Below are 14717 nucleotides of genomic sequence, written 5' to 3'. Positions count from 1 at the left end.
GTGTAAACGCAGTATAAGATGATCCATTGTCTTCTTTTTTTAGAAGTGTTTTCATATATATATATATATATATATATATAATATATATTTTTTTTACTACAACAGATGTTAAGCTAACTGGCCTGTAGTTACTGGGCTCTCCTCTACTTCACTTCTTGTTGATGGGTATAACATTGGCTGTTCTCCAATCATCAGGGACGTCTCCTGTTAGCAGGGATTGGTTATACAGATCTGTCGGGGGCAGCAATCACAGATCCAAGTTCTTTAAGAACCTTGGAGTGGACACCATCTGGACCCCTCCTCTTATTCAATTTTAAATAGACAAGTTCCTCTGCAACTTCAGCCTCTGAAAACAATGGAGCTGAATCCATATAACTGGAGGCAATGCTGTGTCCAACCAGCCTGTGATTGTGAAGGCCTTCTGAAAACACTGAGCAGAAGTAGCTATTCAAATAGTCAGCGACCGCCTTATCTCCATCAATAAACGTATTTTCCCCATTACTTATTTTAGCTGCAGCTATTCTTCTTCTTGCTGTCACTTATATATCTTTTTTTTTTAAATTCTTTATTTTGGGAACAACAAGAGTGGAAGTACGGAGACAACACCTCCGCCCCCCGGAACAACATACAAAAATTGGAGACAAAGTAATGATAATAAGATGGGATTTTTACACCAGTGTGAACAAAATATATAGTCCCGGCCCAGAGCAGGGGGCATCACCCGGTATGCGCCGGAGCGGAACGGCTCACCAAAGAAACCCATGAATTGCATTAGCTACATCCGCGCTAATGATAGTTCCAGTGACAGGAGGGGCACCTCCGACCACCACCCCAGGTCCTCAGAAAGTTTTAACTAATTGGAGCCCCTAGGAGGGGGGGCCCCCTCCGTCTCCGCAGAGACAGAGAAGAAACAGAGAAACCACCCCGACAGGGGGGAGAGAAGTGGAAAGGATCAGTGAAGAGAGACGAACTGGGAGGTAGGGGGCAGGAAACAGACTGGGAAAGAGGATAGGGGAAGGTTAAGGGGGGGCAGAAGGGGGGAAGGGGAACGGGCTAGGGTGTGGGGAGGGAAGAGGCTTCGGGCCGTCGTCCCCCGCGGTAAGGCCACCCCATGATGGTCCCTCGCAGGAGCGCACCCCAGACACGCTATAAGGTCCCCCTAACCCACATCCAGACCACCGTCACTCAGCAGGGACACATATTCCGGGGAGGCCTTGTATTCCATCCATGAAAACCAAGTCGCGGTAAATTTGGCATTGGTCTCCTGGAGGGAAGACGTCAAGTCCTCCATATGCATTATGTCGTTCACCTTGCCCAGCCACAGGGACAGGGGTGGAGCTGAGGTTTTTTTCCATAGTAATGGGATACAGGCTCTAGCCGCAATGACAAGGAACCGGAGCAGGGACTTCTTGTATAGATGAAGTGGAAGTGGACTATGGTGCAAGAGGAATAGCGCAGGGGATAGATCAAAGGATACCCCGGTTACTGTTCTGATGACCTGTCGGACCCTGGTCCAGAAGGGGAGTAAGGTCGGGCAGGACCAGAATATGTGTAGGTGTGTTCCCACATCAGAGCCGCATCGCCAACACAAGGGGTCCACTTCAGGCCAGATGGCATGGAGACTGGCGGGGACCCGGTACCAGCGTGTGAGTATCTTGTACCCTGTTTCCTGGAAGTTGGATGACACCGAGGACTTGTGTACTAAGGTGAGTATTTTGTCGCGTTGGGGACCCGTCAATGTAATATTCAAATCCGCCTCCCACTTGAGGAGGTAGTCCGGTGGGGGGGAGTCAGGAGGAGAGGCTAACATAGAGTACGTCAGTGACAGAGTGTGCCTCAACGTGCCTTCTTCAAGACACAAGGTCTCGAAGGCGGTGTATGAGGTCGCAAATGTAGATGCCAGTGGAAGGGTGTGCAGAAAGTGGCGCAACTGGGCCGTACGCCAAAATCCCAGCGGTGCGGGATCTGTCAAGTCTCCCAGTGCAGTCACTGAGGTCCACTCAGCACCCGAGCGGAAAGAGGCAATCCGGAATTTACCCGCTCCCAACCATGAGCGGAAGACGGGATCCTCCAGGCTCGCGGGGAAGGCGGGGTTTCCCAGCACTGGGAAACAGACAGATCTATGTGGGAGCATCACAGAGCGGCTCAAGGGGCTCGCGCAGGCCTGTATTGTGGGACCGATAGTGGGGTGGCCACTCAGCGGGCGCACATTGGACGGGTGCAGCCACGGGAGGCAGGGGAGAGGAATGGGCGTGAACGATTGCTCCACTTTGACCCATGGTTTGCTGTCCGCATGTCTGCACCAATCCAACGCCCTAGTTAGCATTGCAGCCCGGTGGTACAATCTGAAGTCCGGGAGCCCCACCCCTCCCCGTGATTTGGGTCTACACAGCATGGTGCGTTTCAGGCGTGCCGGTTTATCGTTCCAAATGAAGCGAATTTGCAGGGACGCTAGCGCCTTAAAGAAAGAGTTCGGGATCTTAGCAGGGACACACTGAAAAAGGTATAGCATACGGGGGAGCAGTGACATTTTGAAAATTGCACATCTGCCGAACCACGAGAAGTAACCCCTGGTCCACACGGCACACTGAGATTGCATTTTGGAGAGCATAGGAGGGAAGTTTAAAGGAAATAGTTTGCGCAAGTCTGCAGGAAGTAAGATCCCCAAGTACTTAATCGCTTCTCTCGCCCATCTGAAGCTGAATGATTCGCGGAGCGCCAGCACCGTTCTATCCGCCAATCCCACACTCATTGCCTCCGACTTAGAAAAATTTATCTTAAAATTGGATACGCGGGCATACTCTGCCAACTCCCTCACAATGGAAGGGAGGGACACCGATGGGTTCGAGACGAAAAAAAGCAGGTCGTCTGCGTAAGCGGCGGTTTTATGAACCACGCCTCCCACCGGTATTCCCCCCACATCCACATTTGCTCGGATACGGCAGAGGAGGGGTTCAAGGGTAAGGATGAAAATGAGTGGGGAGAGCGGGCACCCCTGCCTCGTTCCATTTTTTATGGGGAACACCTCTGAGAGTAGGCCATTCACCCTGACCCGTGCTGTCGGGTTGCAGTAGAGTGCCGATACCCAGTTCATAAAGTTTGGGCCTAGGCCCAGGTATCTCAGGGACTCCACCATGAAGGCCCAATTGACTCTGTCGAACGCCTTTTCCGCATCCGTTGACAGCAGCATCAAAGGCATATCAATTGATTTGGCTTTGTGGAGCAGAGCAATCGCCCGCATGGTGTTGTCCCTGGCCTCACGACCGGGCATGAAACCCACTTGGTCAGGGTGAATGATTGTCCCCATTGCTTGAGATAATCTGGTGGCGAGGATCTTAGAGAATAATTTCAAGTCTACATTGAGGAGCGAGATGGGGCGATAATTGCTACATAGGGTACTATCCTTCCCCTCTTTCGGAATCACTGTGATGTGTGCCCGTGTGGAGTCCAGGGGCAACTCCCCCGCCCCGGAGACTGCGTTGAATGCTTTGATGAAGGGGGGGGCCAGTAGAGTTTGAAACCTCTTGTAGTATGTTAGGGAAAACCCGTCAGGGCCCGGGGCCTTCCCCGTCTGTGTGTCCTGGATGGCTGCTAAGAGCTCCCCTACGGAGAGAGGACTCTCCAGGGCCTCTGTGAATGATTCATCTAGGTGGGGCATACCGGAGGTCGCTAAGTACCTCTGAACGCGCGTCAAAAAATCGCTGCTCATGGTCGCGGGGTTAGTCGCGTCCACGGAGTATAGTTTTGCATAGAACGACCGAAATTCTTGCGCAATTTCGGAGGGAGTGTGTATCAGGGTTCGGGACTCCGACTGCACCACCGGAATATAGGATCGAAGCTGCTGAGCCCGTAGTGCCCTTGCCAGAGCTCTCCCAGGCTTATTACCATGCTCATAGTAGTGCCTTTTGCATTTAGATAGTGTAGCCTTGGCTTTATGTATGAGGTGCGCCCTGAGTTCCTCCCGCTTGGAAAGAAGCTGTCCTGTAGTGTCGGCAGTCTGGGTCTGTTTATGGGCTGTCTCCAAATCTTTCAGCTGTGCCAAAAGCTTCTCTGTCTTGAGTGACCTCTCCTTTTTAAGACGGGCCCCGTGCTTCACGAGGATGCCTCTGACTACACATTTATGGGCTTCCCAAACTGACATCGGTGAGACCTCTGGTGTGTCATTTAGTGGAAAATATGACTCCAATGCGGTCTTAATCTCCTGCTGCACCACCACATCTTGTAGGAGTGAGCTATTGAGACGCCACTGCCATTGCGGGGTTCGGAGGAAAGGCAACTCAAGAGACAGAACTATCAAGGCGTGGTCTGAGAAAGTTATGCTATCAATATGTGTCTGCGTAATGAGGGGAAGGTCGCCATGGTGGAGAAAGAAGTAGTCCAGTCTGGAGTATGAGTCATGTACGGGTGAATAAAATGTGAAGTCTTTGTCGGCGGGGTGGCAGATGCGCCACACATCTACCAGTCTGTGTTCATGCAAGGTCAGGCGAATACGCCGTAAGGCGGAGGCGCTGACATGGGAGGACCCCGTGGAGGTGTCCAGTCGTGGGTCCAGCGCAACATTAAGGTCGCCCCCCAGCACCAAGGTCCCCTCAGTAAAGTCCTCCAGTGTGTCCAACATTCCAGATAGGGCCGGCCCTTGATTTGCGTTGGGCAGGTAGAGGGAGGCAAATGTGAAAGTGTGTGTGGCGATGCGACCCTTAAGGAGCACCATCCTACCTGCATCATCGCAAGAAGTCTCCACATGTTCCCACAGCAGATTTTTGGATATCAAGATACAGGTACCGCATGCCTTCGGGTTGGGAGAGTAACTGTGGTATGCAAAAGGGAAGAGGGAGTTAGACAGCGTGATCAGATTAGAAGCATTAAGGTGCGTCTCCTGCAAAAAGACCACCTGAAGTTTCTGTTTCCTGAGGAGGTTCAGTAAAATAGACCGTTTCCCCGGGTCATGAAGGCCTTTAACATTGAGGGAGCCTACCCGAAGGGGCGCAGCCGCCGCCATCTCCAAAAAGGAGAGAAGGGGGGGGGAGGGGGGGGTTAGGTGGGGGGGGTTAGATGAGGGGGGGAGGGAGGGGTGGAAAGCGGGGAAGGGCGAACAAGGGGGAAAAACACAAGGGCAAAGAAAAGAGGTAAGCGGGGAGAGTGCAGAAAGAGACTAGGAAAGAGAGATAGGTGCACCCAAAAAGAAGGGATCGACCACCCCCACAAATTAGTGGGAGCGGTGGTCCAGTGGTGGGAGAGAGAGAAGAATGGAGGAAGTAGAGAGGAGGGCTATGCCCAGAAGAAAGATCCACTAGGAAGACCCGCAGGAAGTCCCAGATGGAAAGGAAAAGAAAGAGGGTAATGGAAAACCATGGGGGAGGTCCGTGGCCAGAAACCGTCTTAATGAGTTACAGAAAACACTGTGGGGGCCGAGTCCGCCCTATCCCCGAAAAAATAGGGAGGCAACAGAGCCCAGACCCCACAGGGCACAAAGCTTAAACCAGGGTTCAACTATAACATGAGAACAAATGCAATGGCAGCATCACAGAGCCTACAAATGGAGTGGGAGGTGTGAAGAAGGAAAAAATCACACCGCCAGGGGAACAGCCCGGATCAGGACAGGGGGGGGACCGCGGCAGCAGGGGCTCCCAGGGCTTAAACACGTGGACAGATAGGTCCCTAGATTCGCTGAGACCCCACGTTCCCCCCCCGCTCCCTCATAACTACGGCGTGCAGAGTCCCGGTTACCAGTGTCCCCTCACAACTGCGCGGTATGTAGATAAGTCCCTTGTCCACATGTAGGCTAGGTTAAGTCGTTCAGGCCTCCAGCGGGAGATCGGCGGACAGGTCCGGACCCAAAGGGACATCCCCTATGGGGGACGGCGATCTCTCACGGCGGCGTCTTGTGCCCCCTCTGGAGCGGGATCTGGGCTGCAAAACAGGAGCGCGGTCCACGGCCAGCCAGTTCGGAACCGACACAGGTGAGGTATCCAGAAAGAAGAAGAGACCCGGCAGATCCCCCGGCGTGCGAACCACGTATGTACGCTCCTCCCTTTTCACTATCACATGGAAGGGATGTCCCCAGCGATAGGAGGCGCCTCGCTCTCGTACACAGGCCAATAGCGGTTGTAGGAGTCTTCTCATATACAGTGTCCGGGCCGAGACATCCGGGAACAACCTAAGTACAGTGCCCTCATACATAATGTCCCCTTCCACATCCCTGGCAGCTCTTAGTATGGCTTCCTTATCAGTGAAAAGGTGCAGCCTACACAGGATGTCTCTAGGGGTACCTGCTTCCTGTTGGAATCTGGACACACGGTGTACCCGGTCTATGACGTATGTGGCCTCTGCAGGACGTCCTGTGACTTGATTAAACAGGGAGGTGGTCCTTTGCAACAGATTATCTCGGGACCCCCGCTCTGGCAAACCTTTAATGCGGACATTGTTCCGACGTCCTCTATTTTCCTGGTCGTCCAGCAGCAGTGTAAGGGTCTGTGTGTGGCGTCTCCCCAGCTCAGTTTCGGTTTCAAGTGCCGAGACCCGTGTGGTCAGTGCCGCTATAGCGTCTTCAGTAGCGGTCGTTCTGGCCTAGATCTCTACCACTTCCTCCCGCACCGCGCTGAGGGCTTGTTGATGGGCCGCTTCTATGCGGTGGGCAAGAGAGTCCAAGTCCTGTTTGGACGGCAGCGCCTGAATCAGGGTCCGGAGCATAAGCAGCTCGGACTGCATCGCTGTCACCGGAGGGTCTCTTGGCGCCAGTAGTTGCGTGCCGGGCGAGTCGGTGACTAGGTTGCCGTTGTCCCCGAAGGGGTCGGGTGGAGAGCCACAGTCCTCTGGTCCCGTGAGCGGGAATCCGCGCTGTTCTCCCGTCCTCTGCTGTGAGGAGGCCGTGGGCGCCATGTTGCTCCGGCTCGCCGGGGTTCCCGCCGGGATGAAGAAACGGTCTATGCCACCGGAGGAAGCCACCGAGCGGGTCACTGGGCGGAGTGGGTTATCTGCTGCAGTCTTCTGACGGGTGGGCATCACATCTGAGCACGGTGAGTCCCGGTTATCGTGTCTGACACGGCCTCTGGCACGGAGCTCCAAGAGAACACGTCCTCACAGCGCCATGACTAAGCCACTCCCCTGTCACTTATATATCTGAAGAAGGATTCATTCCCCTCCTTAACAGATTTTGCCATTTCTTCCCATTTTGAGGCTTTAGCAGCATTTATAATCTGCTTTGCCTCTTTCTGTATAATTTTAGATGTCTTTCTGTCGGCTACATTTCCAGTCTCTCTATACTTCCAATAGGCTGCCATATTCCTTTACTACAGTCTTAACATCTCCAGTGAACCGTAGTGTTTTTTTTTCCTCCCTTTTCCTCGTACATGTAGTCTACTTGCATTTTTTTGTATTGCCCACTGAGCGCTCGCTCCCAATGTTTTATCCCTCCCTTTCATTCATTATCTAAATACTCCCCCATTTTCTCAAAATCTGTCTTCCTGAAATCCAACACTCTTGTTGCAGTATAGGATTCTACGGTGCAGTGTCCTAATACCAGATCCCTATAGATCACACTTATCCTAATACCAGATCCCTATAGATCACACTTATCCTAATACCAGATCCCTATAGATCACACTTCTGCCCCTGACTTCTTGCTATCACTCAGTGGCCCATCCAAAACAACTTCCCCATTGGGAATCACCTGAGCAGCCATGTCTCCATCAGCAACAACATCCCTATCTAGATCAGCGAGACCACTTTGCAGAGAGGCCAAACGTCCTATGCTTCTGCTCCTTTGCTCGCAATCTCCCTGAACCAACTGTTTTCCAAACTGCCCGTTACATCCATACATACATCCATAGATAATCAGGCAGCATTACATGAACCCTTGGCATCAACTCCAGACCTGGCATTGGTTGACCATGCTGGGGCCAGTGGTCAGATGTGGGGTATATGTGTCCTGTGTCCTATGAGTCTCTCTATGGCGACTGCAATAAGTGACTCCATAGACCCCATATGTTATCACTCACTGTGCAGAACTGTGTAACCTGATCCTCACCTAGGCTTAGATCTTAGCTGTATACAATGCGGATCTCCTGTCTCCTATAGGTTTGTGACATTCTATGAAGGGCTGGCCATTTTGTTGGCTCTTCCCTGCATACTTGTGTCCTTGTTTCTTCTTTCATTCATCATCCTTTGTAACTTTGTCTGTTTAAACTTTATGCAAACTAGACTTACAATATATTTGAATTAGTTAATATGAACAGAACTGTCGGCATAAGGCAAATACCACTCCTTCCTTTTCTATGTACTAGTCTAGACTTATAGCCATACCAGACAGCAGACAGCTTATAGTCGTCTGTGTAGGGATGTGCGCACAGATGCTGCCACCTGGTGGTGAAACTAGAGAAGTGCTTGTATTTATTTAGTAATTAGATCTCTGCATTCCAATCAGCTGTAGTCATGGAGCAGAAGAACAGCGGTGACCTTGTGCGGAAACACGTTCTCCTTGTCCACGGCCAAATTCTACACAGGCCTCATCATTTATTGTTGTAAATGCCTTTCCCAAAGCTTTCACTCAGGGTTAAACATCAGTATTAATCTTTGTACAATAAATATAAGTATTAGCGGTAATACCATGGTAGTAGTACCAGTAATAGAAGCAGAGGTACCATTGCAATAGTAGTAGTATTAGCTATTTAGCAGTAGGGATATAGCAACAGTAGTGGTTTTTGAGATAATAATATGGAACTATTATTGGCATTAGCAATAATCACATGTTGATATTAGTTGTTAGGATCGGTAAGGTCAGGGTTTCACTCTGATGTATATACTCAGCCTGGTTTATATTAGCAGTGATGACCTGAGAATAATAGTGTTAGCAATAGTGACCTAGGAGTAACAGTAGCATGAGAAGTAGTAAAATGACAAAATAATCTAAGTATCAGCAATAGTCACATAGGAATACTTCTTTTTTTAATGTTGAAGTGGTGGTGGTGGTGGTGGTAGTAGTAGTGGTAGCATAATAACACGTGGATAGTAGCTGTAATGATAGTAGTGACATGAGAATACAGGTATGCAAAGCAGTTGTCCTTCATAAGGAAAAGAGACAGCTTGCTAGTGCCCTATTATAGATTGCTCAGTCCTAAGGCTCAGACTTATAGAGCCTTAAAGCGACTCTGTACCCACAATCTGACCCCCCCCCCCAACCAGCGTGTACCTTCAGATAGCTGCTTTTAATCGAAGATCTGTCTTCGGGTCCGTTCGGCAGGTGATACAGTTATTGTCCTAAAAAACGACGTTTAAACTGGCAGCCCTGTGCCCAACGGCCGTGGCCTAGATTGTGTATGCATTAGGCTTGCACAATCTCTCTGTCCCTCCTCCCCACCCTCCTCATCATTAGGAATGCTCCAGGCAGATTGCCTACTATTCCTCAGCTGTGTGAATACTGAACAGGGGTGGATTGTTAAGGCACCTATGCAATGTTCAGACAGGAGAAAATGTTCCAGTGGCTTTCCTAATGATGAAGAGGGTGGGGAGGAGGGACAGAGGGGTGATGCAAAGTTAGGGCACAGATACTCCCGTTTGGCACGGGCTGCAAGTTTAAAAGTTGTTTTTTAGGACAATAACTGCATCACAGCAACGGACCCCAGGACAGATCTTTGATTAAAAGCAGCTATCCAAAGGTACAAGTGGTTTTGGGGGTCAGATTGTGGGTACAGAGTCGCTTTAGAACATAAAGGAGTCTGTGGGATTAGTACTGAGCGGATCTGTCAAAATGTTCAGGTTCGGCAATTTTATCTGAACCTGAACGCTCAGCATTTGATTTCCAGTGGCTGCAGAAGTTGGATGCCATCCTAGGGCTGCCAGGAAAACACGGGGAGAGCCTTAGGCCATAGTCTGTATCCACCAGGATTCCCTAGGGTGGCATCCAACTTCTGCAGCCGCCAGGGTTCAAATGCTGAGTGTTCGGGTTCAGAAAAGGTTGCTGAGCTTGAACATTTTGACGGATTCTCTCAACATTATCCAGGATCAGAAAAACATAGGTAGTTCTATGTTAGCAAAGATTTCAGAAGAGAAGAATTTAGGGGCAGTGATTTCTGACACCTCACAATGAGTTACCAGAGCAGCTAGTTGATCGGGAAAGCTAATGGCAGACTGGGTTTTATATATAATTATATGCTGGGCTGTAGGGCTGGGCAATTAATCAAATTAATTCGATTCGTTCGCCCAGAGTGTTTGAATCAATTTGATTTTTTGTGAAAATCGTAAATTCAATTTTCACAAAAGATCATTGCGGGCGGGCTGGACGGACGGTGCAGTACGCGGGCAGGCGGGTGGACAGTCCGGAGAGGGGCAGTATGGGGCTGGTGACCGCTGCTGTGAGGTGCAGGGTGGGCTGGCAGTCCAGAGAGGGGCGGATCGGGCCGGTAGTCTGGAGAGGGGCAGTATGGGGCTGGCGAGCGCTGTAGTGAGGCGAGGGCGGGCAGTCCGGAGTGATGCAGCACGGGCGGCCTCCAGCACAGCGTCCCGCTCCCCTGTCAGCCACAGTTAGAGCTCCACGGTTTCTGGAGGAGACAGCAGGGACTACAGGGTGATAGTGTCGCTGCGGGTCCTGGAGCTGTACATCAGGGTCAGATCCCGCTGTACAGCTCCAGGAATCACACTATGCGGCAGTCCCTGCTGCCTCCTCCAGAGACCGGGGAGCTCTAACTGTGGCTGACAGGGGAGCTGGACGCTGTGTGCCGGGGTGAGAGAAGGAGGGCTATGTGCACTCCTGCTCCAGTAACCCCAGCCCCCCCTCAGTCACCTCCAGCCCCTCCTCGGTCCCCTTCCAGTCAACCCCAGCTGCACCAGTCCCCCCCAGTCATCTTCAGCTTCCCCAGTCCCCCAGTCATCTCCAGTCCACCCTCTGTCACCCCCAGCTCTCCATCATTTCCAGTACCCCACAGTCATTCCCAGCTGCCCCAGTCCCCCTCAGTCATCTCCAGTCCCCGTCAGTCATCTCCAGTCCCCGTCAGTCATCTCCAGTCCCCGTCAGTCATCTCCAGTCCCCGTCAGTCATCTCCAGTCCCCGTCAGTCATCTCCAGTCCCCGTCAGTCATCTCCAGTCCCGTCAGTCATCTCCAGTCCCCTTCAGTCATCTCCAGTCCCCTTCAGTCATCTCCAGTCCCCGTCAGTCACCCCCAGCTGCCCCAGTCCCTGTCAGTCATCCCCAGCTGCCCCAGTCCCTGTCAGTCATCCCCAGCTGCCCCAGTCCCTGTCAGTCATCCCCAGCTGCCCCAGTCCCCGTCAGTCATCCCCAGCTGCCCCAGTCCCTGTCAGTCCACCTCAGTCACAGGGGAGCACTGTTACACTGGGAAGCAATACAGTTGTTGTCTCAAACATCATTAAAATAGTATCTGACACTGTGAGAAAAATTTTGTTTATTTAGCAAAATAAAAAAATCTAGATTTAAATTTTATTTTTTGGCCATATCGCCAGGCCTTCTGGGCTGTTTATGTATGTATGTATGTATGTATATGTACGTGTGTGTGTATCACACACTGGGCTGTATATATACGTGTGTGTTTATATCTATCTATTGGTATGCCGAGCTGTAATATATAATGGTATGCTGGGCTGTGTATACAGTACATATGTGTATAATGATATATACACATACCATATATAAATAATGGAATGCTGGGCTGTATACTGTATATAATGGTATGCCGGGCTATATGTCTGTGTGTGTATACAATATATATCATCCCCATCATTTTCATCATCTCAGGCATCCACTGGTGAAGGCATCATAGTCTTCTCCATCACTGGAAGTCTCCACTACCACCTACATCTGAGACTACTAGAGCTGAGCACAACCCAAGCACACTGGAGTCCAATTGTGCAGCAAATGATTACCGGTGGCTGAAGAAGTTGGATTTCTCCCTATGGAGCCCTGGAAAATATTGATACAGCCTTTTTCCTTAGGACCAGGACTCCCCTAGGTGGCATCCAACTTCTTTGCCGCACGATCAGACTCCAGTGGGCTTGCCTTGCACTCATCCCTAGTGACTCCATGTCTTACTGACACTGAAGATGATTGGTTGCCATGTATGGCATTTTATTTTTGTTGGAGAATAATATAAAATATATTAAATATATATTTTTTTAAATAAGGAATGATGTGTTGCCGGCCACAGGTTCTCAGGTACCAAAACTTTGCAGGAACTGGAATCCCCCCTTACTGGGAAACTTGCCTGATGACTTTCTTCGCATATTACCCCAGCAGATGGACAGTGTTCAGGTGAGATCAATTATTATTAGTGGAATGGCATTAAACATCAATGTGGGATTAGAAAAAGCACAGCTACAGCACCACCTCTGTTCTTAGGTTGTGTGTGGTATTGCAATTTCGCTCCATTCACTTCTGAATCAGAGCTAAAAGTCTCACCCAAACTAGGGACAGGGATTTTGGTAAAGAGTAGCCATGTTTTTCTAAGCCTGAAACAGGAGCCTTAGTGTAAGTTCCGTGCACTTAGTCAATATAGGGGCCATCCAGGTAGGTAGGGACAGTGGTTGGGGAGAACAGGGCTGCAATGTAAAAGGGCTGCAATGTAAAAGATGAAGCATCAGAAGACTTCACAGGTGACTGATCACAGGTTACATAGAAACAAAGAAGATTGTCGGCAGAGGGAGCCGGGGGTCTTCTTTAGGTAAACTTGATTGCCACCCATCTTACTTAAAGGGGTAGTCCACCCAAAAAAAAATTCTTTCAAATCAACTGGTGCCATAAAGTGCCAGAGATTTGTAATTCACTTCTATTAAAAAATCTTAAGTCTTCCAGTACTTATTAGCTGCTGTATGTCCAGCAGGAAGTGGTGTTTTCTTTCCTGTCTGACCCAGTGCTCTCTGTTGCCTCCTCTGTCCATGTCAGGAACTGTCCAAAGAAGGAGCAAATCCCCATAGAAAACCCCTCCTGCTCTCCAGACTGGAAATAATACAACTTCCTGTTGGGCATACAGCAGCTGATAAGTACTGGAAGGCTTGAGATTTTTAATAGAAGTAAATTACAAATCTCTGTCACTTCATGGCAGCAGTTGATTTGAAAGAAAATGTTTTTGGGTGGACTACCCCTTTAATGTGATGCTGTTGGGTCTAGACATCCTGTCCCTTCAGTGGAACATGTCACGGGCCTATGCCTTTCCCCCCTTCCTCTAATCCCATTAGTACTGAGAAAGATTTGCATAACTTTGACAAAGATGACACTTACATCACCCCACCGGCCTAAAAGAAATTGGTGTCCATAGACAATTCCTGACCTCTACCAGAACGGACACATCTCCTAGTCCAGGGCCTGATAGTGTGATGGGGGTAGGTTGACTAGGACACCGCTGACAGGGAAATCTTATGTAAGATAGTAATTTCCACCCTGTTTACTAGAAGTACAGGCACAAATCTTAGGAGTAGTGGCCAGGAGATCCCTGACCTAGGCATCCAGATATACCTCCTATTTGGACTTCTTGAGGAATTAAGCTTTAAAGGGGTTATCCAGCGCTACAAAAACATGGCCACTTTTCCCCCTACTGTTGTCTCCAGTGCAGGTGTGGTTTGCAATTAAGCTCCATTTACTTCAATGGAACGGAGTTTCAAAACCCCACCAAATCTGGAGACAACAGTAGGGGGAAAGTGGCCATGTTTTTGTAACGCTGGATAACCCCTTTAACACCATTAAAGTGCACCTTAGACTTTATTTGACTGTCCCCGGTGCAATACTTCTGCTTATTTACAAATATCGGTGAGTGCCGCTTCTTTCTATTCTTTGCTTTGAGTTAAATATTAACATGACTTTTTTTCCTTAGCAGAGCTGCCAAAGTGGATCGTCTACAAAACGGCAAGAAGACTCTAAGAAAGAGCATGGCAGCATGGACCAGGAGCGGAAGCTGAAGCAGTATCTGCAAGATGAGAGGATTGCGCTTTTCTTACAAAATGAAGAGTTCATGAGAGAACTTCAGAGAAATAGGGAATTTCTCCTTGCACTTGAAAGAGGTAAAAGAAAGAAAAAAAAGTTATAAGATCAAAGAACAGTAAGTTAGGCATGGAGAAATCACTAAAAAAAAAAAAAAACCACTCCCTACGGAACCGAGTTTAATTAGAGCAGCTGTAATTACATGTCTGTCTGTAAGGAAATACATAGAAGCCATCTCTGGGCTAAAGACTGAGCATGCAGCAAAGTAGTCTGATCACTTTCATTAATTCTGTGTGCGCCAAAGTGTTACGAATCAATCTCGTTCCATCTTATGCAAATGGTTCTTTAATATTAAAGCGGTAATATTAAAGTGTGGTTAAAAAAATCATATATTGCTGAGTACATACAGAAAAGAAGAAAAAAAATAATACTCACCAACCCCCAGTCCCACAGGTCTCGCTACAGCTTTTTTTCAGCTCCTTCCGATCTTCACCCTCCTATCATCTCTTCTATGCATGGAGCAGCACCGTCCCACTCTGCCATCTTACCCGGTGATTGGTTGATCTGTGCTCTTGTCAAAAGCAGGCAGAGCCAAAATGAAAGCTACAGTGGGACTTGTGGAGGAACCGGGGGTAGGTAAGTACAGCACTTTTCTGCTCAGCTCTTGCAATCTTTTTCAACCACACTGGAATACCCCTTTAACTCATTAAGTTTTTTAAAGACTGTATGCGATTTGTTTACACAAAAAATGGATTAGTAACAATTACCAATACAGCAAACCTATTATCTGGAGATTTTA

General features: G+C 49.3%; 1 protein-coding gene across 1 annotated transcript in view; it reads left to right on the top strand.

Annotated features, from left to right (window-relative positions):
• Nucleotides 1-13998, top strand: part of LOC138775020 (CUE domain-containing protein 1-like) — a gene marked incomplete at its 3' end in the record, with an annotated part of 25032 nt that extends 11034 nt beyond the window's left edge. The window contains exons 4-5 of the mRNA XM_069955775.1: nucleotides 12130-12256; nucleotides 13812-13998. Coding sequence (XP_069811876.1) covers nucleotides 12130-12256; nucleotides 13812-13998 — 314 coding nt within the window. The remainder of the gene's footprint in view (nucleotides 1-12129; nucleotides 12257-13811) is intronic.
• Between the last annotated feature and the right edge of the window lie 719 nt (nucleotides 13999-14717).

Source organism: Dendropsophus ebraccatus, unplaced genomic scaffold (genome assembly GCF_027789765.1).
Source record: "Dendropsophus ebraccatus isolate aDenEbr1 unplaced genomic scaffold, aDenEbr1.pat pat_scaffold_1254_ctg1, whole genome shotgun sequence".
NCBI classification, from domain to species: Eukaryota; Metazoa; Chordata; class Amphibia; order Anura; family Hylidae; genus Dendropsophus; species Dendropsophus ebraccatus.
This window is presented reverse-complemented; position numbering and strand designations above follow the sequence as displayed.